Here is a 24223-nt window from a genome sequence, read left to right on the forward strand (position 1 = left end):
CCTGCTATTGAGCTCTGTTAACAATTTCAGCACTCAGTGCGGTGCAGTCTACAAATGGAAAAATATTTCTGGTTGTCTGCATGCATGAGGAAACATCAACACAAGGATATTCCACGGGCAGCTTTGGATGGGTTGTTGGTTGTCAGAGCTGTGTGTGTGCCCATGTGGGAAAGTTCTACAGAACTGAAGTAATGGTGGAAATCAATAGAACTTCTATAGAAATGTGGGCATGTTTTGTAGTAGTTACTCTAAGTAGTGTATAATTTGCTCGTTTCTAGAGTTTTTTGGAAACTGCAAAGCAGGGAAAGAATTCTCTATTTAGGATGCTTCAAAAACCCTGAGGGAAAAGTAAACATTTTCCTTACATTGCATTGGACTTTTGCATTAGGTTCGGGCATGATGCTTTGAATGGTGGTTTCTGACCTATTGCAACAATTCCAGGGACACAGGACTCCTGGTTAAAAGCAAAGATAGAACATGGAACTTCCTACCCAAGGAGACAGGCCTTTACTAGCTGTGCTAAATAAGGCTTTTGCCATTAGCTGGGGGAGTGTTAAGAGATCTTCTCTGCAGCTAATCCAAGTACTAGAAGATACCTTGACGTCACGCATTTGAGCAGTCCTGATACTCCATCCAGCACGCACGCAAGTCAGTACATTTGTTGGTGGTGTGGGTTTTAAATATTGTAGAAGTGGCCAGTGGTAACTGGCCAAGAACTTTGTGTATGAATATAAATGCCTTGTGACTTTTCCAGCTGAGGTCATTGTGACAAAGGTCCCTGGAGGAGACCGTTGTAAAATGATCACTTTATGGTGCCTTCTAGATGCCAGGAGCTCCATGTATTTAGCTTAACAAAGAGCAGGTCCATGGGTGACTCGATTATAGTCTGGAAGTATCTATATGGGGACCAGATATTGAATAACGGGGTCTTTAATCTAGCAGAGAAAGGTGTAACACGATCCAGTGGCTGGAAGTTGAAGCTAGACAAATTCAGACCGGAAATAAAGTGTAAAATTTTAACAGCGAGAGCAATTAACCATTGGAACAAGTTACCAAAGGTCATGGTAGATTCTCCATCCCTGGAGATTTTTAAACCAAGACGAGAGGATTTTTCCAAAAGCTCTGCTCTAGGGCCTATTTCGGGAAGTTCTATGGCCTGTGTCTTACAGGAGGTCAGGCTAGATGATCGCAGTGATCTCTTCTGGCCTTGGGATCTATGAATTTGATGCCAGTGTGTATGTAGTGCACGAATTGCATGCATTCACCTGTCAGCCGCATCCGGGCAGGGGAAAGGGAATGGAGTTCACCACCCTTTCTGGATGCAGTGAAGCTATCCCTGCCCAGGGATGTTTTTTTCTCTCTGGCTCATAAAGATGTTTCTGAAATGCAGACGCTTCTGCTGTTGGAATGCACCAGAGTGAATCTAATACTGTAGCACTTACAACAGCAAACATTCCTCTGGGGGGAAGATGATTCTTCACCACCTCACATGCTCGTATCACCTCTCTCATTTACCGGATCCCTCTGCAAAGCACTCCAATCAAATAATCCCATACAGCAGTCCTTAAGCCACTACTTGTCAGCCCTGATCATCTCCATTCTGCATGAGCGCTTGGCCACAGGCTGCTCATAGCTGGCAAATTTGGGTAGGCCAAGGATGGATGCGACTATGTTAGCTAAGCCAGTATCTTGACAGAGTATCCTGGGCCCACTCTCTCAGGGACTGCTGCCCCTTCAAGTCTGAGTCTGCGAGGACTTCTAGGTTGGATCTCTTTGACGAGGAGACTAAACAAGGCCCAGGATGTTGTTTTCAAAGTTACACTGAGGTCCAAACTTCATAAAGAAGCCTAGAAATGTCAATCTAATATAGGAAATGCAGCCCTCTTTGTGCATAAATATGTGCATAAAGAGTCTGTTTGGAGAATAGCAATAAACTGGTCAATTTCCCTGTTGTATCTAGTCTGTTTCACTCTCTGTTTCTTAGCATTTGCAAAGCCTGCAGGGCAATACAAACTGTTTTCACTGAAGAGCAGAAAAGAAATACACTTCATGAAAACTTTTCTCTTAATATTAAATTGTTAGATCATATTTTTGGACCCCATTACCTGACGATGACTTTTTATGCAATAACAGAAACCAGATGCTCTGTCATGGCTTCTGTTGAAAATATACCTGTATCTAAAGATGCCTTGAGTCAATATAACAGTAAGAGAAACTCGTTGATATTCAAATCACATCGGAATAGATGGATTAATACAAATCTTGACTTATGTGATTTCCTCTGTAAGGGAAATGTCATAAAAGAAGTTTCCAATTTGGTGTTAGAAATTGAAAACTGGGAGAAAAGACAGTGAGGCTGATCACAGATGATGGGGATAAAAACCAGAGAACGTGGAAGATGAGATGAATGCAACACAGATTAATAGTGCTGAAGCACTGAAGAAGGCTTCAAAGGAATAAAGTCTCATCACTAATAGCGATAGAGAGGGAAGGAACTCTTTAGAAATGAAACTGTATGAAAGCAGATAACAGAAAATCGCATACATGATTTTCCCAAAGTCAGAATACAATTAATCTCTTGCTACCTGTACATCTCCATATGAGAAGGTGTCATCTGTCTACTTTAGAACTGCATGGGGGAACTGATGTTGAAATGGAATACGGTAATGCAGAGAGATAATGTCGACACAAATTTAGCAGCCCAACTTGCATTTTGTAGGTATCTCCCTCCACTGCGATGGAGACTTCGGCCCCTGTCATGCAATGAGCTCTCCAGGGGGTGGGACCTTGCAGTGAGGCTCTGCTCATGCAGAACAACTTCCAGGCCTCCTTATTATGACAAGGATTAAATGTTCATATCATGGTAGTGCCCGATCAGGATTGAGGCCCCAATGTGCAGGGTGCTGTACAAACATAGAAAAGAGAGAATCCCTGCCTACCCATACAGTATATGCAAAATGAGAGCTTTAAGAACAGAGTGAATACCGCCCTAGGTGAGACCAGTGGTCCATCCAGCCCTGTATCGGACAGTGGCCAATACAAGATGAGTGTAAAACACCCATAATTATGTCAGTTATGCAGTAATGTCACCCGGGGGTAATTTGTTCCTAAACCCAAGTGTTTGGAGGTTGACTCGTGACCTGAGGAATGAAGGTTGATACAAGTAAAAGTTTCAGAGTAACAGCCGTGTTAGTCTGTATTTGCGAAAAGAAAAGGAGTACTTGTGGCACCTTAGAGACCCTGGCTGGTATAATGCAGGTGATATTATTCATATACATGTCTTATTGCAGAGAGTTCCATGGGTTAATTATGCACTGCATCAAACCACACCAAATCTATTTCTTTTTATTCTTTCTAAGTGTATTGCCTTTTAATTTTGTGAACTGCCCCCTCGTTTTTGTATTATCAGAGGGTAAAAAGGAATGCATGGTTGCTTTTCTTCTTTATATTTCAGCCACTATTGAATAGATTGGTAGCAGGGGGTGTCGAGGGATACTTTTGCCTGTAACATAAAGTTAAAAAAAGGATAAATACAGAAGACAGGATGGATTTATGCTGAGGCACTGGGACTCAAATTTGGGTTTGAATCTCAGTTCTGCAACTTACTCACTTTCTGTGTTTTTTGTCAGATTAGATGATCATAAAAACTATGAAGTCAGACTAAGTGTGTTTCATTCCTTATTGGGTACATTGTGGCATTTTGTGGTTCTGTGATGCAGTAAGGAAAACAAACACATTGGGGTTAGAAGACTGCAGTGAAATTGATCTGACTCAGCAGGCTGTGGATATGGATGTGGTTGTGGATCAAGATGTGAATATAGAACCTGTTGGACCAGAGCACGCTCAAGTTTTCTTGTTTAAAAACCAGGTGACACTTTGGGAACTGTCTGGAGATCAAAGAATCCAAAGTCGCGGTGTGCAATGTAGAAGAGGATCTTTCCAGGATAACCCCATATTTTCCTTTGGTCATTGTTAGTTGGGGAGTAGTGAAAGCAGACAGACCGACCCCATCTCACTGAACACTTTCCTACAGTGGACTTGCAGAGCTTCTCTTGTACAGTCATTACAAGATGCCTTTCCTGAAGCATTAAAGATGTGCTAAGCATTCATATCTTCATGAAGGAGTGTCATCAATTGCTTCAGGAGATGGGATTTACTCTCAAATTTCCATTGGGTTGAACTGTTCCATCTGTGACCTGAGATATTGCTCCTTTTATTAGCTCAGATCAGAAAACGGAGTGAAAATTACATAGTTAGTAATGGTAAATGGGATGCAGAGCTTTACAACTCGCAGGTCACTGTTTTGAACCCAGCAAGACCGATCACTCGTTGCCCCCTGTTTGTTGGGCTCTGTGAAATGGGCTGCCGGCCTCAGTCCTGTCTGTTGATTGAACTGATGGCCTTCCATATAATAAAACCACCCTCACGGTTGGCACTGTTCTTAGTTTCAGCATAGGGGCAGAGGATTGAATCTGCTGTGTGTAGCCCCTTCAAAGGACTTTGGGCTCAGCTTCACCTGTGACTATTTTATCTTCTGGATCATAGGACTGGGAATTCAGCAAGGGATAGGTGTTTCCTGCAGATGCATGAAGTACAGGTGCATCCGGATGGAAGCTTGTCCTATTTCAAACAGTGATCTGTGGATCTAGGATTTCAGTATCCAGGGTAGTGAATCTGTAGCGATAAGGACCCTCAATTTAGGGCCACATTCTGCTTTACTCATCAGAGCACCTCACCTCATTCCCATGGGGCTACCGTAGAACGTCAGAGTCACGAACGCCTCGGGAATGTAGGTTGCTGAAACGTTTTTAACTCTGCACAGAACATTATGGTGGTTCTTTCAAAAGCTTACAACCGAACGTTGACTTAATACAGCTTTGAAACTTTACTATGCAGAAGAAAAATGTTGCTTTCCTTTTATTTTGTTTAACACAGTACTGTGTTGTATTTGCTTTTGGGGGGCGGGGTTCTCTGCTGCTGCCTGATTGCGTACTTCCGGTTCCAGATGAGGTGTGTGGTTGACTGGTCAGTTCATAACTCTGGTGTTCATAACTCCGAGGTTCTCCTGTATTTGATAAGGCCAAGACCCTCAGAGGTATATAGGCAACTAACTCCCATTGCCTCAGCCTTATACTCAGTGTGACAGAATCTAGCCTTTGAGAAGTAAATGAATATCTTCAGGCTCCATGTGGATTTTAATTGCCGATGAGTAGTATAGATGTTTTTGTTTACTCCTGAGATAGAACGTGAGTTGATGGAGACCGAGAGTTCCTTTACCGAGATCTACACAATCTTTTTTTCTTTATTAAAATGGATTTTAAAATCGTTCGTTGTATGTCAACGGCCAGGTTCGCAAATTAGATTCCCCCACCCCAAAGATTTCACAGGAGCTGTGTGTCCACTTCTCTTGCCACCTGGATTAAATATTCAGCTGCATGGGAAATCAGTACCACAATCAATCTCTCTTTCCCTGTAGTACTTTCATATTTAGAAAGGGAATCGGAAATAGATCAGTTACAAGGATGGATGGAAAGGGATTAGCAATTCAGATCAATCAACCAGGAAACCCGTCACCGTGCTTGTAAATACAGCTGTTTAAAATAATTACTTGCTTTAGTTGTTGTCCCAACATTGATACATGTACCATTCACCCAGTCAGTGTAACATGCTGCCCCCCTGTAGTGGCGGCTGGGACATAGCTAGGGGACCATGAAGCTGCTGGTGCATTAGCTGACAGAGGTGGATCTTTTAATTCAAGCAATAGAGGCCCATGCACTGAGATACAGAGGCTCCAAGTTCAATCCCCCATGCCAACAACCCACCCAGGGGTGTGTCATTATGTAAGGGTAATGCACACATTATCTGTTGATAGCATGTAAGCAAAAGCATAATAAAATCATTACAATAAAGTATCCAGTTGCCAGAACGTTTTTTCCCCCCACTTTTTTTTTATTTTCTTTCAGAAATTGACCAGGGAAGTTGCGGCGATCCTGGGATACCAGCCTACGGCAAGAGAGAAGGCTCAACATTTCGCCACGGGGACACTCTGAAGTTTGAATGCCAGCCTGCCTTTGAGTTGAAGGGACAGAAAACTATTACCTGCCAAAAGAGTAGCCAGTGGTCCGCTCAGAAACCAGTCTGTGTTTGTAAGTCAGTGAGGAGACTGCTTTAAAGTGTTTGCAATGTCCAGTGAAGTAGCTACATAGACAATACATTTGTGCACTGGATTTAGTACCTAGAATACAGAAAATACTGGAGATAGAGAGATGGAAGCCATACTGCACAATATGGATCAAGATTTCAACTACCCCAATGTTTGAGAGTGTTTGTTTGAATCTGAGAATGTGGTTCTGTCCATTACAGGGGAAAGGGGACAGCCTCAAAATTTGGATCTGGCTTCAGATTCCAATCTCTCCTCACAATTTTTTTTTTGGATGGTATTTATTTCCAGGATTTGGGTTCACGTTCATCTCTGAGAGAAAGTGGAATCTTCCATGCTGGTAAAAACCCATTAAATTAAATTAAGTTTTTGGCCATTTAATTCTCCTTTGTAACCTGACAGCTCTCAGGTCCCCTACCTCCAAATCTCAACTTTAAATTTCTTGTCTTAAATCTCAGCAGAAATAAGGTTCGATGCTCCCAGTAGTGACTTGGGTGGGGGGAGGGGAATTTTCAGAGGCATAAGGAGGGGTTAGGCGCCCAGTTCTTTCTGGCTTTCAGTAGTCCTGACTGACCTTGGAAAATCTCCCCTTTAACTGACAGCGTTAAGCACAATACAATTATAAATGATCTGAACCTTCACCCAAAAGGAAACTGTTAACAAGGCTCACAAAAGTATTTACTTTATTTTGTTCCCCAGCTGAGGGTGAGTGAACTCATTGTGTCTAATACTTTACCCACTTGAGCACTCTAGTATCTGAATGTTCAGCTTTGAGGAGAAGAGAAGGGAAAGTCAGTGAAACAACAGGATGATAAAATGGAGCTGGGAGTGAATAACAGAAACAGAGGAAATGCGAGTGTGGGGAAGAGTGTGCTGAGAGGAGACAGCAGAAATGTTCCTAAAATAATACAGTGTGCATATGTTTATTATAATACAATAAATGCACACACGCATCCTGTCCAAGGTGCTCACTTGTAGTTTACATAGGTTTCTTCTGTACCAAAGACATTGCAAAGCCTAGAAAAACAAATATATTATTTCAAAATTAAATTACCCTTGCAAAAAAAAAATCCTACAAGGGGCAATGCATAGAGGCAACTGTGGAAGAATAACAGTAGCAAATAAGTAAACTTTCTTTTAAATTATAGGGTAAATGTTTCACATGCTTTAACAAATTTTGCAAAACCTCTAAGCGACTTGCACAATTTGTGAAAGCCACAAGGTTTGCCCATTCCTAAGTGTCATGCACGTTTGCACTGCTTGACTTTGTCCAGAAGCAAACACACCCTGAGACATTTGAGGAAAATAGTCCCCCTTGCATTTTCTTCCTGATCAACATGGGAAGTGCTAGAATTCTCATGTGACAGCCCCCTTTTTTGTGAGACTCTTCAACCAGTTTTTTTCTACCCAAAACCATTCAGAATTTGGGATTGTTAACAAAACCTTCAGCTGTTTCTGAGATTCCCCCGACTGACAATTGATAGAGACAACCAAGATACCTGTGATTCACATCTTGGGTACCCGGAGTGACACAGCTCCATCAAAATGTTATCACGGTTAAAATTTCCCCATCTTCAGTCCAATAAATGTGTGGATTTTTCACCTACTGTGTCCATAGATACGGAATTGAAGGGTGGGGGGGGGATCATACCAAAGCCCGTATTGCCCGGGGCAGGGGAAGAGAAGCATGATCACTAAGGAGCCATGAATCCACCAGTTAAAATCATGCAGCACCTTCCACCCTCTCTGGTCCAGCTTGGATATTTTCTAATCAAAAAGGCAAAACGTATGGATACTGCAAAGAAGTTTTGCATCTCTTTTGCCCGTCCGCCCCCTGCCGCTCTTGGGTTTGGTTACTCTAGACACCATCACATGAATGTGTGTCAGCAGAAGTGACACAATAGAGTGGCATAAGAACATAACTCCGCATAAAATCTGTGTCTGTACCTGTGTTGGGCATCAGGTGGAAAAAAAAAGGTAACCTGTTTCATATGCTGCTAGTTGGAATATGCAAACGATTCAGTGCCTGCAATTCTAGCTACAAACGCATGACAAATGCAGAAGGAGATTAAAGCAGCATCTGCTGGCCTGAGCAAATGATTTATGTCCACGTTGTATGTATCTCAGAGAACTCATGGCCTGAGCTTTTGTGTGATGAGGCCACACAAAATCATCACGTACCTGCCTTATTGCGAGGGGTTCCTGAATCCGCGATTGTCTGTGCCTTCACGATAAAAGACCTTCCATCTTTATCCTCCTTGTGGTTGTCATCACACTTCTTAACCATTCATGCTATGTACGTGGGGCCCTTAGGAATCTTCACCAGCCTGTCCCATGCATGCACTGTACTGCTCACTTAGGGACAGAGTATGTCTGGCCTTAAGTGCATATAGGTTCCCTCTGACTGCACTGAGCTAGTGGAAATGGTTCCTTTAGCTCACTGTGTTTCTGTAGCTGAAAGGGGTGAGTGCAGTTATCCATCCACATGTTTGCTGTTAGCTGATGATGAAAGTCGTTGCACTCAGCCATGACCATCATGACATTTGCAGTGTCATACTAGCTTCATGGTTACAGTTAATCACCCTGATGTGCATTTTGAAAGCTACCGTTTGTAAATCATTCCAGGGTTGGTATCGTTTTCACAAGCAGGTGTGATCCAGATTTCATAGCACAATAGAACCAAGATCATCACTTCGGTATAAAGTTGTGGTTGTCCTTCAGGAACTTAAAGGTACTGAAAACAGGGTGAGGAAGTGTCTAAGGGAGAAAATTAGTACCTCAGACATGCAGTTGTGTTAATTATTCTTAGGAGGTGCTGCATCTGGGTGCATTGGTGGGATCTGATGTGTATATGAGGCAATAATCAAACTGTAGTTACCTGGGAATGAATAGATAAGCAGGTTTAAGAATGGGGAAATAGCCCCACGATAACAGAATTTTCATAAGAAGCAGACTGGTTGTTCATATACCACAGTGATGAGCCTGGTATAAATGTATGGCCAGATGGACTGGAATCTACTTAAACACACACATCTATATTATGAAAAATAAGGCGTTTTGTAATTCTTATCTGGATTTTAGATGGACTGTTGCAATCCTAGGTCCTGATTCAAAACAGATTTCATGGCCAGGCTTTGCATTTAAAGTATAGATTTTACAGCGTGTGACTTACAGTGCTAAAGAAAAGGGAAGGACTAGGGTTCCTGGTTGGAGCCAGCTAGTGTCTAAGATATTCTGACAACTTCCCCTGCACAGGTCTATTCTGTCCTCCAAAACTCTTTGCTCTTCTAGTCTGGGGTTCCCCGCACTGTCCTGTTAAAGCACCCAAACCCTGACCAGCAATGCCCGATGGCCCAATCCTGGGCTATGAGCAAGTGATTCAATTGCACCAAATGTGTGATCATTTTACGTTGTGGATAATTATGGAATAAGCTGTAACTGGCAAGTGATACCTTTTGACACCAAATCCTGATGAATATGGGTGATGGTTTTACCTTCCACTCCCCCTCCTCTATTACTTGTGCTGGTGAGTGTCTCAGGAGAATTATTTCTGAAATGGAAACCTTTTCTGGCACATGTTAGTTCAGTGTCTTCACGCTCATGGAGCTGTAGTTTGCTGGACCCGTCAAGCACTGTAAAGGTAAAGTGTGTGTCTGTGTGTGTGTGTGTGCATGCAGCTGTAGATGATTATCCTCATGGGTTCTTGAAGAGGACACGGGGGCAAAGCTTATGGTTTTACATTGAAATTCTGCTACAACTGCCCTATAGCTTACGTGTGGAACCTAATGAAGAGAGGTGTTTTTGTTGGCGGATCCATATTTTTGGGCCTGTTTGAGATATGGTAGGGGTGAACCAGAAAGCTTGGGTCCGTGTCCTGATACAAACTTCTCCAAAGTTTCCAGGTGGTTCTAATCTGGGGTTTTAGTTCAGGCTCATCTCTAGTTTCCAGTGATTTTTCCTTTATTATTATTAGTTATTTAATTTTTTTTAATTAATTAGTATTGTGGCAGCACTTAGAGCCTCTGTCGTGGACAAAGGCCGCATTGTGCTAGGCTTTGTACAAACCCAGAACACAGGACAGCTCGTTGCCCCAAAGAGTTTAACATGTGGCATTATAGTCCTTTTTCAGAGTAGCAGCCGTGTTAGTCTGCATCCGCAAAAAGAAAAGGAAAATCTCCCCACTGTGTTTTCCACTGAATACATCCGATGAAGTGAGCTGTAGCTCACGAAAGCTTATGCTCAAATAAATCTGTTGGTCTCTAAGGTGCCACAAGTCCTCCTTTTCTTTTATTATAGTCCTTGCGTCTTTTATTTTTTCCTTAGTTGCAGTCCATGTGGTGCACTCCCCCAGTTCCTTGCGTTTCAGGTTTAAGAGAATCCAATACACGCCAATGGAAACTTTTTTTTTTTTTTAATTGTGAAAGTTTCTGCCATTTCTAGTTGTGAGGTGCTGGTTTACAGCACAACTTCACATGGTTGTGTTATGGGTCTGGGTGGTTATGACGTGGCATGGTGCTTTGTGTTGTGACAGTGTGTGTGTCAAACTGCAAACTTGCAAGTTCCCATGCCCTGGAGCTGACTGGAAAGGAGACTCAGGGTTGTCACACTGTATGGTTAGAAATGCTTTTTTCTACCCAACTGTAGTTTCCTATTCACCGCTTGAAACCTCCCTCCAGTCTGTATCTCATTGCTTTGACATATATATCCTGTAAAATGGGCACTTACCTGATACTGGGGCCTATTCGTTAGATGTTTTAGAACGGCGATTTGTGCCCCAAACCTCTTATAAAGTAGCATGGAGTGAATCAGCTGCGCCTGTTGCGAGTTGTGGCGATTTTGAATTTGTCCCGCAAAAGCACCAGCCATTGTGTGAGCAGTTAGCAGCTTGGCTCTGAGCTCCTAGCCTGAACTCCCATTCAGTTATACAGCACTAAAGGTTTGTTTTTGTTCTTCGTGAATCCTTCCAGCCCATCTGTGCACCTGATGTTTTATGCCTGATGTATAATTTTTCTCCCCTTTAGCGGTAATTACTCTTCCTGTTAATCCCATATTGGCTTTTTATACCTGCTGAATAATCCTAACCCCCCCATTGCAAATGGTATGTTTTCTAATTTGAAACTGAGTGGCTAACCTTTTGCATTCACTTCCTGATACATACATATAGGATTATGAGTCGGTAATACAAACTGTGACAGACGTTTTCCCAGCGCCGTACTGAACAGCACCATGTAATTTTGTATAACTCGACAGATTTTCAATTTTAGCTCTAAATTAACCTGCCAATTGTTTACTCTTTCTTTCTCTCTTTCCTGCTCTTGCTGCCCATGATTCACGGCAGCAAATGGAACCACCCTAACAAAAAACAATTTGCGGGTTTTCAATAAGTGGCAATAAGAGGAAAAAAATCTTCTCTGTATTTCTTTATTTTAAATTATGGAAATTTATTTTGAGACTGGGGAACCCAGACAGCCAGATTCCAGAAGGCAATAATAATCTGTTGAATTTAGTTGCACTAAGCTTTGTCAAAAGCAGAATAGGTCTGGCGGGGGTAGGAAATCCAGTTCTGTTCGAAGTACAGAGATGCAATTTTTGTGTGTGCAAATTTTCAAAATTTCAACAAAGCTTTTTTCACCCCAAATTTAAAATTTTGTTTCAAGAAAACATTTACTAACCCCCCCCGCAAGTTATAGAGTTGTTCATTTAAAATATATAAAATAAAATATTACTATTTTTTAAAAGTTACCCATGTCTGACCCACTCTAGGTCTATTAAAGAAAAGGTAAATAGCTCCTGTTAAGTTATTTGAGAAGAAAGGCAGTTTTGCTAACTTGTGCATATGCAAATCCAGCCAATACCCAGCATAGAAAGAAATAGTTGGATAAAATAAATAACCTGAACTTTTCTCCCGAATGAAAAATAAAAATAATGACCTGAATCTTAGCAAAGGAGCCAAACCCGAAAAGGGGGTCAAACCACAAAATTGGCTCTGGATTCTAATTTTCTAAAAGTCTGTGTGTTTGGCTCTGGGCTTTTGGCTTGAGTCCGGCTGTAGCTCAGATAAATGCCATGGGGTCATTAGTGGATGGTTTTTTGTGCATCTGAGAACTTACACAGTCCGACTCGGACTCTAGGGCCTAGTCTCCACACAGATTTTGTACCAGTCTGACTGACTGGGGGGGGTGCGATGTTGAAATAGTTATGCGAGTGCAACCCTAAGTGCATATGTGGTTATACTAGTACGAAAGAGCTCAGGTCGGAATAGCTTATTCCCCTTCCTGTACAGGAATAAGATACGGTGGTAAAAACACGTTGATGCCAGCATATTTCCACATTAGGATAACTCAAGTGCTCTAACTATTCCAGTACAGTTAAAGCAGTACAAGATTTGTGAGTAGACTAAAAGGCCTAAGAGCAAAATTGAGAGGTAGTGTGTAATTAGACTGCATAAGGGTACATTAAATTCCTTAGACCTATTTACTCCCACTTGCTGACGTGTGACAGTCTATGAGGGAGGCCAGCACCAGCTTCTAAAGAGGATGGTGCAAAAACCATGCAAAGGGCAGCTATGGAAGGGGGCTAGTTTCTTCCTGTCCCTGCCACTCATTAGTGGCTGGTTTATGCTGTGAAGCAGAGAGAATCACATCCCTTCCAAAACCCTTGGTAAATTTCAGATAATTATTCAAGGCGACTGGGGTTGTTCAAATCTCCGGGAGTTCGATCTTTACAGGCACTGGGGGGTTTTCTCATTTTAACAGCCATGGAATAAGCTGTTTCCTTTCTCTAATGGAAATTGTTCCAATGCACTCTGTGTAATGTTTCCTCTTTATCATTATTTTTCCTTTGTTCAGTGCTGATTGAATATGGTGTGTATAGCGTATGTTGCATCTGCAGGCTGCTCCACCCCTCTATTGCTAAGGGGGGAGACCATTCTTCTAGGTTATACCTGTTGTGGATGTTACTTGCTCATCTGTTTGTAGACTCAGTTTGTTTAGTGGATTTTGGGTGAGTAATAGGACATTTGTCATTTGTTGTTTTGGGGCTGGTTTACCTGGTGCCTTTTTTGCCTTATATGCTCAGGAAAGGTACTGGAATGAGATCCCTAGATCTGCTTTTATCCACCAAACAAACAGAGGATGGGCACTGGCAGGGCAAGCTCTCCTGCCAGTGTGCCTCCTCTCTGGCTGCTATGGGCCATGAAGGCAACTTCTGGCTTCAGACAATCAACAGAGGCTGCCATGAGTGAGACTAGTTATTGCTGAGCGATGGCATGGTGTGTGTGTGTTTGCGTGCACGTGTGTGCGCGATATGAACATGTATCTCATTAATAACTTTTGGTTACTGTTGGCCAGAGTCAGGTTCAAAGAGGTTACTTATTCATGAAATGCTCTGAATCCTCTGAGGGCTCCCCTGGTCCCTGTGGACGATTGTTTCTTGGATTACTCTGATCTCTATGTACATGTGGGATTTGTAGCTCTTATTACCAACCTTGTTTCGCAGTTGCAGCCATGTAAGAGTGTCCTGTTCTTAAAATTAAGCTGTCATTCTGCATCCAAAGTCTTTGTTCTCCATTATGGCCCCAATTCATCAAAGCACTTCAGCACTGAGATTTAGGCACATGCTTAAATGTAGCATGTGCTTAAGTGCCATGGTGACTAGGTATGAACTTAACCATGTGCTTAAGTGCTTTGCTGAATTGGGGTTTATTGTCCTATGGTTCATTCCCAATCCATTTCTTCTTATGATCCACAGGGATGTTTCTGTTTTCCCGTCTATGACTCAAGAGGACGTACCTGCTCTGTTGCTGACTGGTGGGCCAGACCCTTCCGATAGAGCTTTAAATAGAAGGGTGCTTGTTTTGTGTTTGAGTGTGGGTGTATGGTGTCCATCCAGCAGGGAAGTCGCAGAGCGTCCAAAACCACACCACTTCCTTCAGTTGTTGTAGCTCTCTTAGAATCTATATGGAGTTGGCTTTGGTATGCCCAGGTCGAGCGGGAACCATGCTTCTTGTTTCTGTAGCGGGTACCTTTAGTTTCAGATAGAACTTCAGGTGGCCTTCAAAGACTGTCCAGGTCTGTCTTTGCCTAGCAGTGGAATTCTGTAGACCCATAACAACATTTTTGGGGCTTGGACAGTTTTTTCAAATACTTCTTTAGTGTCTCCAGACTGGCAACAGACCTGGCTTGGAAGCTCTTAAGCCCAACAGACACTGTGTTGCTCTTAGTCATAATGAGAACCTGAGCTACTGGATTCCTGACTCTCAGTTTGACTAGGAGACCGGCAAGTATGGTGTTCCCATAGTGGACCCTGCCTATTAGGATAGCTTGAATAGCTTTGTTGCTGCACATTCTGATTGTCAGAGGTGCTGACCAACTACCGGCTGGCTGCTCAACGCCTTTGAAAATCAGGTCTCCGGTGCCTTAAGATCCATTTCCTGGGCTGAATTCTGCTCTTATTTACAGTGGTCTGGAGTAACGATTGTGGCCGGTTTACACTGGTGCATCTGAGCCTCCCTGGCCTGAGATTTTTCCTTCTTCCTGATGGTGCTGCTATTTGCTGCGTGTGTCTCTCTGTGTACCTGGGTCGGGTGGGATCCTTACTAGTGGTTTATCTGATTTTTACCTTTGCACCCTTTCTCCCCTCCCCCGGAGAAAAGGAAATGTCCAGTGCGTCACATGCCTGTCTTTAATCTGGACCATGGAGTGGTTTTCTCATGTCTCTTGCATTTGTTTGCCTGTCCTAATTTTACAGTGTATTTTAACCGAATATTTTATCTTTGCTACTGTTGTAGCTTGAGGAGATTATTCTTCTTTGAATTGGTTTCTTTATGATGCAGAGTGCCAGAAGCAGGGGACTGCAATCTCTCGAGATTCTTCTTCTTCTCATTATTTAACATTTATATTGCAGTACCTCAATGTTTTGCTAAGTAAAGGGACACTCTCAGTTTGCATGTCTATTAATATACATGGCCGTATCCTAACCTGTCTCTGAGACAGTGTATAGTTGCTTTATTCCAGGAGCAGATCAGGAAGAAGATTGTGACTCTCAGCCAGTCTGAATCCATTTTTTCCCCCACTGCTCCAGGGCTAATGTATCCTGTGTCAGCCCAATACCTGGCACAGCGCAGGTCTGCCAGCATGCGCAGCCCACCTCCGCCCACTCCTACCCAACTCTACATGGGCTGTCCGTCCCCCCACACCCACACGCACACACTACTACCTACTATGGCGGTAGCCAGTGCAGGTGTGCAAGTGGGCCATAATCTAGCCCGTGGTGTAACTCAGCATTGCTCCATTTACTTCTGCTGCTGGTTGCATGGATCAGCAGATCACAGTGTTATAGGTCCTACATTATTATTATTTAATTATTGGTATTACTGTAGCACCTTGGAGCCCTAGTCATGGACCAAGACCCCATTGTGCTAAGTTCTGTACAAACCCAGAACAAAAAGATGGTCTTATTTGGATTTATAGGACTTTCTAGGAGTCACCTATCTCATACTTCCATAGTAGTGATTCTCCATATTTTTCAGTGAGTGGGCGTGGGGTTTTTTTAATAGACAGATATTCCCAGACACATTACAATAGGGTTTAGTTGTCAAAAATATTTGACAGCATTCCTTTTAATAAAGATTCCTACATACACCAAATCCTTGGTAGATGCTGCAGCTCGTTTCTTTTCTCTTTAATCTAGCTGCCTATTCTTTTTGTTATCAAGAGCAGGAAATGGCTTGTAGCTCTTAGCCTCAGTAATGCCCGGTAATGTGCATTTTATTTGATTTAAGACCATTAGGTATTGAAGATAAAGGAAGCTCATGCTAGGGGGAGGGCAAACGTCAGACCAAATAATTGTATGAATGCCAACCCAAAGCCATCCTCCGAGTTATAGCCTCGTGCCAGGAATTAGTGTGAAAAGTATACTGAATGATAGCTTTTAATAAATGTGTATCAGGCGATGTGGTGGGGCCGGGGAAAGGAGCAAGCAAGATGTACGTAAAGCATAACAATCATCATGTAGGTATCAATTAGATAGGAGCATTGCACTTCAGAACTAATGAACCCTATCAGCTAAAATACAGCCTATATTGAAAACAGTCACCCCCTGAGGGCTGAGGATTTTTCATCTGCACTGGTCCCCCCCACCCCCAGCCCCACACACTTAATTATGTTCATAGGGGCAGGAGTCCAGTGCTCTTCTTCCTCTTGACATCATGTTAGTCCAGTGAAAGTCAGTGATTTATTCCTATTGGAAAGGGAGCTGTCCAGTGCACTCAGCACTGTAAAACTTGACCAATCATATGTTGCCATGTCTGTTTGAACCAAGCAGTGTGAGTATGCATGGCATTTTTCAGAGAAAATCCAGTCACTGGGCCTATTCCCTGGGAAGTGATTGACCCCAGTGCAAAGTGGCTATCAAATCACAAGGGCACTGTTTTATACCCACATTGTTTTGGTGCAAATGACTGCAGAAGTGGCAGGCCAATGGTGAATCGAGCCTACAGCTCCTTCCCACAAGAAGCTTGCAATTTGTAGCCCTGTCCTGCAAGAATTTAACACGTGGGAGTAATGCTATGCATAAGAAGAATCCTGTTGAGTTCAGTGAGGCTGCTTATGTGCATCAAGTTATGTGGATTTGTAGCATGGAGGCTTAGGTTAGAACTGCATTTAGCAAATGATCATGTAAACCAAATAGCACCCTGAAGCCTTCAAATGCCCCCATCCTGCTGGGAAGGGGATGGTTGAGGGTTGTTTTTTTAAACAGCTCAGTGTTATTCAATGGAATTCACCCTGCAAGGTGCAAACTCCCCTGCAGGGTGAATTCCATTAAGTAACACTGAGTTCTTGTAACAGACAAACACACAAATCCACATGCTACTTCATGCAAGGGTGGTGGGGTGAGTGGGTGAGGACATGAAATCCATTGCAGGAGTGGTGGGACTTTAAAGCTTCAGGGTTACATATAGTATAAAGAAGGGGACAATGCAATCCCTGGCTGGAAAATTATTGACGATTCAGAACCAAGGACCAGAGAATATTTTTTTGATTGAAGATATTTCTTCTTCCCCTTTATAAATAAATCACTGATGCCCAGCAGTGAATGGAGCACTGATCCCTTCCCATCCTAAATTATTTGAGAAGCAAAAAGGTTATGAATTTGCATGGGGGTAAGTGGGGGGAGTAACAAGTCAGGGTTATAGGAACTGTGTGCTGAATGATTGATGGCGATTTCTCATTGCAGTTTCCTGCTTTTTCAACTTCACCACCCCGTCTGGGATTGTCCTGTCACCAAATTACCCTGAAGAATACGGGAGCAGCATGCACTGTGTTTGGTTAATTATAGCTAAGCCTGAGAGCCGGATCCACTTGGCTTTCAATGATTTTGACGTGGAGCCTCAGTTTGATTTCCTAGCCGTGAAAGATGGAGGGACCCCTGAGTCCCCGGTGCTGGGGACCTTCTCAGGGAGCCAGATCCCTTCCTCTCTGACCAGCAGCGGCCATATAGCCAGGCTTGAGTTCCAGACCGACCACTCCATGGAGAAGAGGGGCTTCAACATCACATTCACCAGTAAGTGCAGAATCCTTCCTTTCTGCTGGCACCTGGAGGACAGGCCAAGTGGAATTACCATCTTCGGCCAGATTCCGATCAAATGGAAACCAGAGTAAGTCCAGAGTAACTCTGATATCAGTGGTGTTACTCTGGATTGACACATGGTGCAGTAGAGGTCAGAATGTCGGCCTTTGGGTCTAAGGCACAGAACTCAGGGACAGGAGTCACAGGTTCTGGTTCCTGGCTCTGGAAATGCAGGTGATCTAATGTTGAGAGGAGTGAACGAGGAATCTGTCTTTCTAAGGTTCTTACCTGGCCTGCATCACTGCAGCATATGAGGGCCTCATAGTCTTTCATGCATTTATCCTCATAACCCTCCCTGTGAGATAGGACAATGCTATTATCTCTGCTCACAGATGGGAAACTGAGGCAAAGAGAAGTTAAATGACTTGCCTAAGGTCACATGGGAAGTCTATGGTGGAGCAGGAAATCGAACCTGGGTCTCCCAAGTCCCAGGCTGGTGCCATAACTACAGGACAGGTAATTTTCCCAGCTCGGAAAGGAAGCAGGATCTAGGGTAAGAGCAGGGGATTGGGAGTCAGGATCTCACGTGCCTCAGTTTCCGCATCTGTAACATATGAAAGCTTATCTGACAGAGGTTTGGTTGATTTTAAAAAAACCCTGTGAAGTGCTTTAAGTTCTTTTGTTGGAAGGTGCCGTATAAATGTTCCGTGCTATCATTATTCACTGGGAGGCGTGCAGAGCCTCTGAGGACAGTGAGAGAGACACTATACACAATGAAGGAAGGAAACAGACAGGGTTATGTTTGGCTTTACATAAATTCAGGCCTTCCATGTTCAAGTGTATGCAAATGACCATAACAATTGACTGTCATGTTACCCTGTAATGTCCCAAAGAACTTTATTAAACCTGCTCAGCAGAAACGATAAATGATTCAAGTTATAACAGCAGTTAGTGGCACTGCTAAATTCATAGTCTTTCCTGCTGATGACTGCAAATCAGCCATTTTAAAAAAAATGCAGGTCTTGAGAACTCATTTGCCACCTCAGATCAGGCTCTTCAGGTAGGGTGGCCTGCTTGGGGCCATGACTAATACTTGGTGCTTCAGAAGAAAGGGCACACCAGCCCCTCTGTTTGTGCTGCTTTGCACTGCTGTTAACGATGAACAGAGGGCAAGGCCCACAGCATTCTGCCCCCAGACAGACAGAAGTCTCTTCTGTCCTGAACTCCTGAGGATGGGAAAGTCACGTGCTGGCTACTCCCTGTATGAAGAGGTGTGTAGGCCAAATTATCTGCTGTTGTAAATGAATCCTGTCAACTCCAATTCTTTTTGCCCATTTATACCAGCAAAGAATTTGTCCCTTTCTTTTCATCTTTTCTAAAGCTGTCAACCATTCACTTCCTTGACACTGGTTGAGAGGATAAAAATGTAGGGATGGAACCCAAGTTTCTACGTTTCACAGTCCAGTAGATACCACTGTTAGCAAGGGCGTCCTTGTTATTTATTTGTGTTCCATTAGCACCTAAGATTCCCAGTCATGAACCAGGACCCCCCAGTGTGGTAGGCACTGTATTAAACATGTAACAAAACACCTGCCCTCCCCTTGCCCCCTCCAAAGAGCTTACAACCTAAGGATCTGATAAGGGACAACAGATGCATACAATAGACAGTCGGGGAGCACAGGGAAGTGGAGACTGTGATATTCAACCTAAATGTTCCCCCTTTCTTAACTCAAAGCGGTCTTCACAGATCGTAGTAGCGCTGTGCCGATAAGATTGCTCCAGACGTAGTCCAGAACTCAGACAGACAAGGGCATTACACTTGTAAAAGCATAGGTGTGCAATTGATCTGGGTACTGCTGCCTTTCACATGGTGCTAACCAGAGAAGAAACTTTGTTCAGGTATGGCGCACATAATTCTAAACTTAATGGAACATTAAGATTAAATTCTTGCTTTCTGATTGATTGCCTTGGTTTTTAACTGCTGGTAAAGGCCAGTGCTGAAAACTACCCTGTATCTATGGGTACATGCAATTCCATTTTCAATTTTGCAATACATAAAAAGGTAATTACTTTGTTTCCTTCATTTTATAATAGCAGTAATGACTGAGGTCAGATATTTCATGGCAGACCATGGTTCAAGTGCTCTTCGTGTTAGCCTCAGGTCCTCAAACCTTTCATAGTCTGTCAGTTTATTGCCCCTCTGTGCACACATGCCCCTTATTAGCTGTTTATTTTGTAGCATTTCCGGAGCTTTAGGGAAATTCTCTCAGGCAATGTTTTTGTGCAATTTCAAATCTTTCAAAAGTGAAGATTTGTAAAGGGGGTTATTGCAGGTGTTTCCACGGCTCCCATCCCTGTATTATCTCAGCACCTCACAAACGTCAGTGGTTTTGTCCTAACAGCACCGCTGCGAGGGTAAGAAATTATCATCCCCACTTTGCAGGTGAGGAACCGAGGCACAGGGAGATGAAGTTATTAGCCCAAGGTCATTCAGATTCAGGGAGGCCAGGATTTCAACCCCCGAAGTCCCAGAACAGAGCCTCATCCATAACGCCACCCTTAATTCTGCCTGTTGTTATCAAGTGAAAAATACCGTTTGTGTTGGTGATGCTGGAGTCATGAAAACCATGTGCGTATGGAGAGAATGGACGGCTCAGGGGAGTGGCAATGGGGCAGAGTTAGCCCCTAATTAACTGGTTTGAATGCAGTACAGGCTGGAGAAGGGCACACGTCGTTGCTGTCTGATAGCTGGTCATTGCTTATGTGGAATAAGTTTGCCGTCGGAGGCTCTGTCTACACTGCAAACACTACAGTGGCACAGCTGCAGCCCTAGCACTCGCTCCGTAGTGTAGACATTTACTGCAGCGGCAGAGAAGGTTCTTCCATTGACCTTGCGCTGTCTACACTGGGGCTTAGGTCTGAGGGTGTGAATTTTTCAGACCCCCTAAGCGATGTAGCTGGGTTGACTTAACTTTCTAGTGTAGACCAGCCCTCAGTCTCCACCTCAGAGACCCACCAGTGCAGTCGGCCCTCACTGGCACCATTGGCATCCCTGGACGCAGAGGCTGGGAACCTAAAAGGACAGGGCAACTGGACACCCTCACCCGAAATTCCAAGGCTGAGACACATTGGTGGGGAAGCTTGCAATGCCGCTGCTCAGCCTGTACCTGCCATATGGACAAAAAATTTTAGGCTGGGATTTCCTAGAGCCCATGTGAGTAGGGCACTCAAATCCCATGCAAAATCACTGGCAGTTTGGTTCCTAACTCCCTTGGCTACTTCGAAAATTCCGGTCTCTAGAGCTTTCAGTCTGATGAATAGACTTACTGTGTTTATATGATTTACTTAGCTCGAGGAGCTAAAAAGTGGTGTTTCCTATGGGAGGGCCTGCCAGAGACCACAGCATGGGGAGAGTAAGGTGGAGGCTCTTGACTGGGACTCAGGAGACCCTGCCTCTGTTCCTGGCTCTGCCACTGACCTGCTGGGTGACTTGGGCAAGTCAAATCCCTTCTTGGTGCCTCAGTTTCCTCATCTGTAAAATGGGGATAATGGTACTGACCTGCTTTGTAAAGCACTTTGAGATCTATGGTTGAGAAGCACAATGTAAAAGTTAGATAGTATTATTGTTTCCACTAGGGCTGCTTGAAATTTGTTTTGAACTTTGACCAAAAATGTCTAGGAGGGGGAAGTTTTGCATAAGCTTATGCTATGTTTTTCAACCAGCTCTACCCTTCACCTTCAGTTGAGGGACCTGATGTATCTATCTATGGTGCATAGAGGGCCCCATAACCATAGCATCTGACTGCTTTGTTATCTTTTCCATAACTATCCTCATAGCGTCTCTGTGAGGTGGGGAAGTGCTATTAACACTGTTGTACGGATGGAGAACTGAAGCAGCACAGAGAGGCTAAGTGACTTACCCAAGGTTACAGATGAATTCTGTGGCAGAGCAGGGACTTGAACTCAGGTCTTCTAAGTTTTAGGGTAGCACCTGACCACCTGTGCTGTTCTGTCTCTTCTTGGGCCATCTCCCATTGAAGTCAGTGTTGCCTTCAGTGGTGCAGGATCAAGCACCATGAAGCTCTGTGAAAGTGAAAATACTGGATTTGGGTCTGACCTGGTTGTTTCTACATTGGCAAGAGGTTGGGCAGGGAAGCTGCTGACTCACCACCATCTTGTCACCCCCTGCAGCATTCAGGCACAATGAATGCCCCGATCCTGGGGTGCCCGTCAATGGGAAGCGGTTCGGCGACAGCCTCCAGCTAGGCAGCTCCGTATCCTTCCTCTGCGATGAGGGCTTCATACGGACCCACGGGTCGGAGACCATCACCTGCATCTTGAAGGAAGGCAATGTGGTTTGGAACAATGCGGTGCTGAGATGTGAAGGTAAATTGCTGTATCCCCTCCCCAACTGCAGGGATGATTTAGTGCCGGGACAGTCTGTTTTGGTTAGGAGATTAAATACATGAGGACTTGACTCTGGCCCTGATCCAGCAAAGCATGTGCTTAACTTTAAGCACATGGATAATCTCATTGAAGAACATGGGCTGCTCATGTGCTTAAGATGAAATTCTTTGCTAGATCAGGGCCTGAGTGCTTAGCATGTTGCAAGATCAAACCCTAAATACACAATTTAATGGGGTGTGTGTGTGTTAGTGTTAGAGAGAGAGAGAAATCTCCCACTAGTGGCTGCAGCCGAGAGAGAAGGAAGCTACTACCACTTCCCACCGGTGCCCCAATCCTACAAAGCTTTCTTACATGCTTTACACACTGTGAAGAGCCCCAATGACATCAAAGGGCACCACACCATGGATAAAGTTCAATTTATGCATCATTCTTTGCAGCACTGGACCCTAAAGGAGACTTCTGATGTCTCACACATAGAAGCTTGTGTTATTTCGACCTGAAAGACCAGGGTTCTAATCCCCAACTCCAGATGTGATTTATGTACTATTGGACTCTTGTCTTCACCCTGTAGCTTCCTTAGAAACTTAAACAAACCAAATAATCACTGAGTGATTAATTCTATGACTCTTTTTTTTTTCCAGATAAATTATGGGATTTTTTATTAGTTCAGATCTGTCTACAACAAGTGTTTTTCTTCACACACACATACAAACACAAAAAGCTTTGATTTGCTAATAACAAAAATAAAATTCTTTACCACAAGTCTCATGGTGAGATGTAAAGAAAAGAAAAAGGAAAATGTTGAGACCAAAAATCTTATATATTCTTTGAATAATAGAAGAAGCAAAAGGCCTTTGCAGTGAAATGAACAATGAATTTCTTGCTATAGAAATTCAGACCTGTCTATGAATCTTCAGTCTATCAATGACTGTGTAGTACATCAGACCCCTATAATGAACTCTGGAATTGGATGTTTTGCAGTTACAGCTCCATGCCAATATGTCTGTGACTACACACACACACAAAAGGGAGTGGGGATAAAATTAAAGGTTCTGATATGGATTTCAAAGCAGCTTCTGGTGCTTTAAAGTTTCCAGTGTGGAAAACAGAAATGAAATGAAAAGAGCTTGTTAGAAATTAAAAGGCCTCTTTTCCTCTCTGTTCTCAGAGAAGAGATGCCAGGAAGTGATATTTGCAAGCGTTTGAATTACAGATGTGCTGAAGTATTGAGAAATAATTTCAGCAATTGGCCATCCATGCTTCAATGCCAGTCTGCAAATAGCATGGAGGATACTTTATTGTCTTTTCCATTAAAGGGAGAAGAGGGTACTTGCTGTCCAGAATGATTGTAATTCAGTAGGAGAATGCTTTTTTTGTTTTGTTTTTATTTGATTTTTGCAGGGAGTTGGCAAATGAAATATTTGCGGGGCTGGCTCAGTATTTCCGTTCCCTTTGTGAGCCTGAGTGTTTAACTTTGCACATGTCTCTAGCTGGTCAGGGGAGGGGAAATATATAAATAAAATTATATTTTTCGACTTTTATCTGTGTAAGCTTTGATAACCCAGCTCTATTAACTTGTACTTCTCTCTGCGTGATCTCTTGGTTTGCCTTTGACTTGCCCTCCAGTATGTGCTCAATTAAATGCAAATTTTCTAATCAGTTCTTAAAAAGGAAAAAGTATATGTGTAAAAGTGAATAACAGCTTGTCTCTCTCACCAACGGAAGTTAGTCCCATAAAAGACGTCACCTCACCCACTTTGTCTCCATGAAATACTGGTTGGTGTCTGGAAAATTACTAGACAAGAAGTCCATATCTGGAAAAAGAGCATCTTCTCCCACAAAACCAACAAGGTGGACAGCAGGTGGGAGGTTTGGGAGACACTGGATGGCTCATGTTTTTGAGAAACTGATTTTTTGCTTTTGAATCACTGATTAGGACACAGCTTGGGAAGGGCTGGTCCAATGCCCTGTCAAATCAATGGATCAGGCCCTTGGGGTCAGACTTGCAAAGGCATGTAGGCACCTAGTGGGCTTTACTAAAGCCTCTGAGCAAATTAAGCATCTAACACCCATTGAAAGCCAATGGGA

At 43.3% G+C, this 24223-nt stretch overlaps 1 protein-coding gene across 1 annotated transcript in view; it reads left to right on the top strand.

Moving 5' to 3' along the window:
- The window catches only part of CSMD2 (CUB and Sushi multiple domains 2), a 536547-nt gene that overhangs the window by 316868 nt on the left and 195456 nt on the right, over positions 1-24223 (top strand). Inside the window, exons 13-15 of the mRNA XM_074934462.1 lie at positions 5964-6146; positions 17396-17722; positions 21920-22114. Of these exons, the coding sequence (XP_074790563.1) occupies positions 5964-6146; positions 17396-17722; positions 21920-22114 (705 nt within the window). The remainder of the gene's footprint in view (positions 1-5963; positions 6147-17395; positions 17723-21919; positions 22115-24223) is intronic.

This window comes from Natator depressus, chromosome 19 (assembly GCF_965152275.1).
Source record: "Natator depressus isolate rNatDep1 chromosome 19, rNatDep2.hap1, whole genome shotgun sequence".
Classification (NCBI taxonomy): Eukaryota; Metazoa; Chordata; order Testudines; family Cheloniidae; genus Natator; species Natator depressus.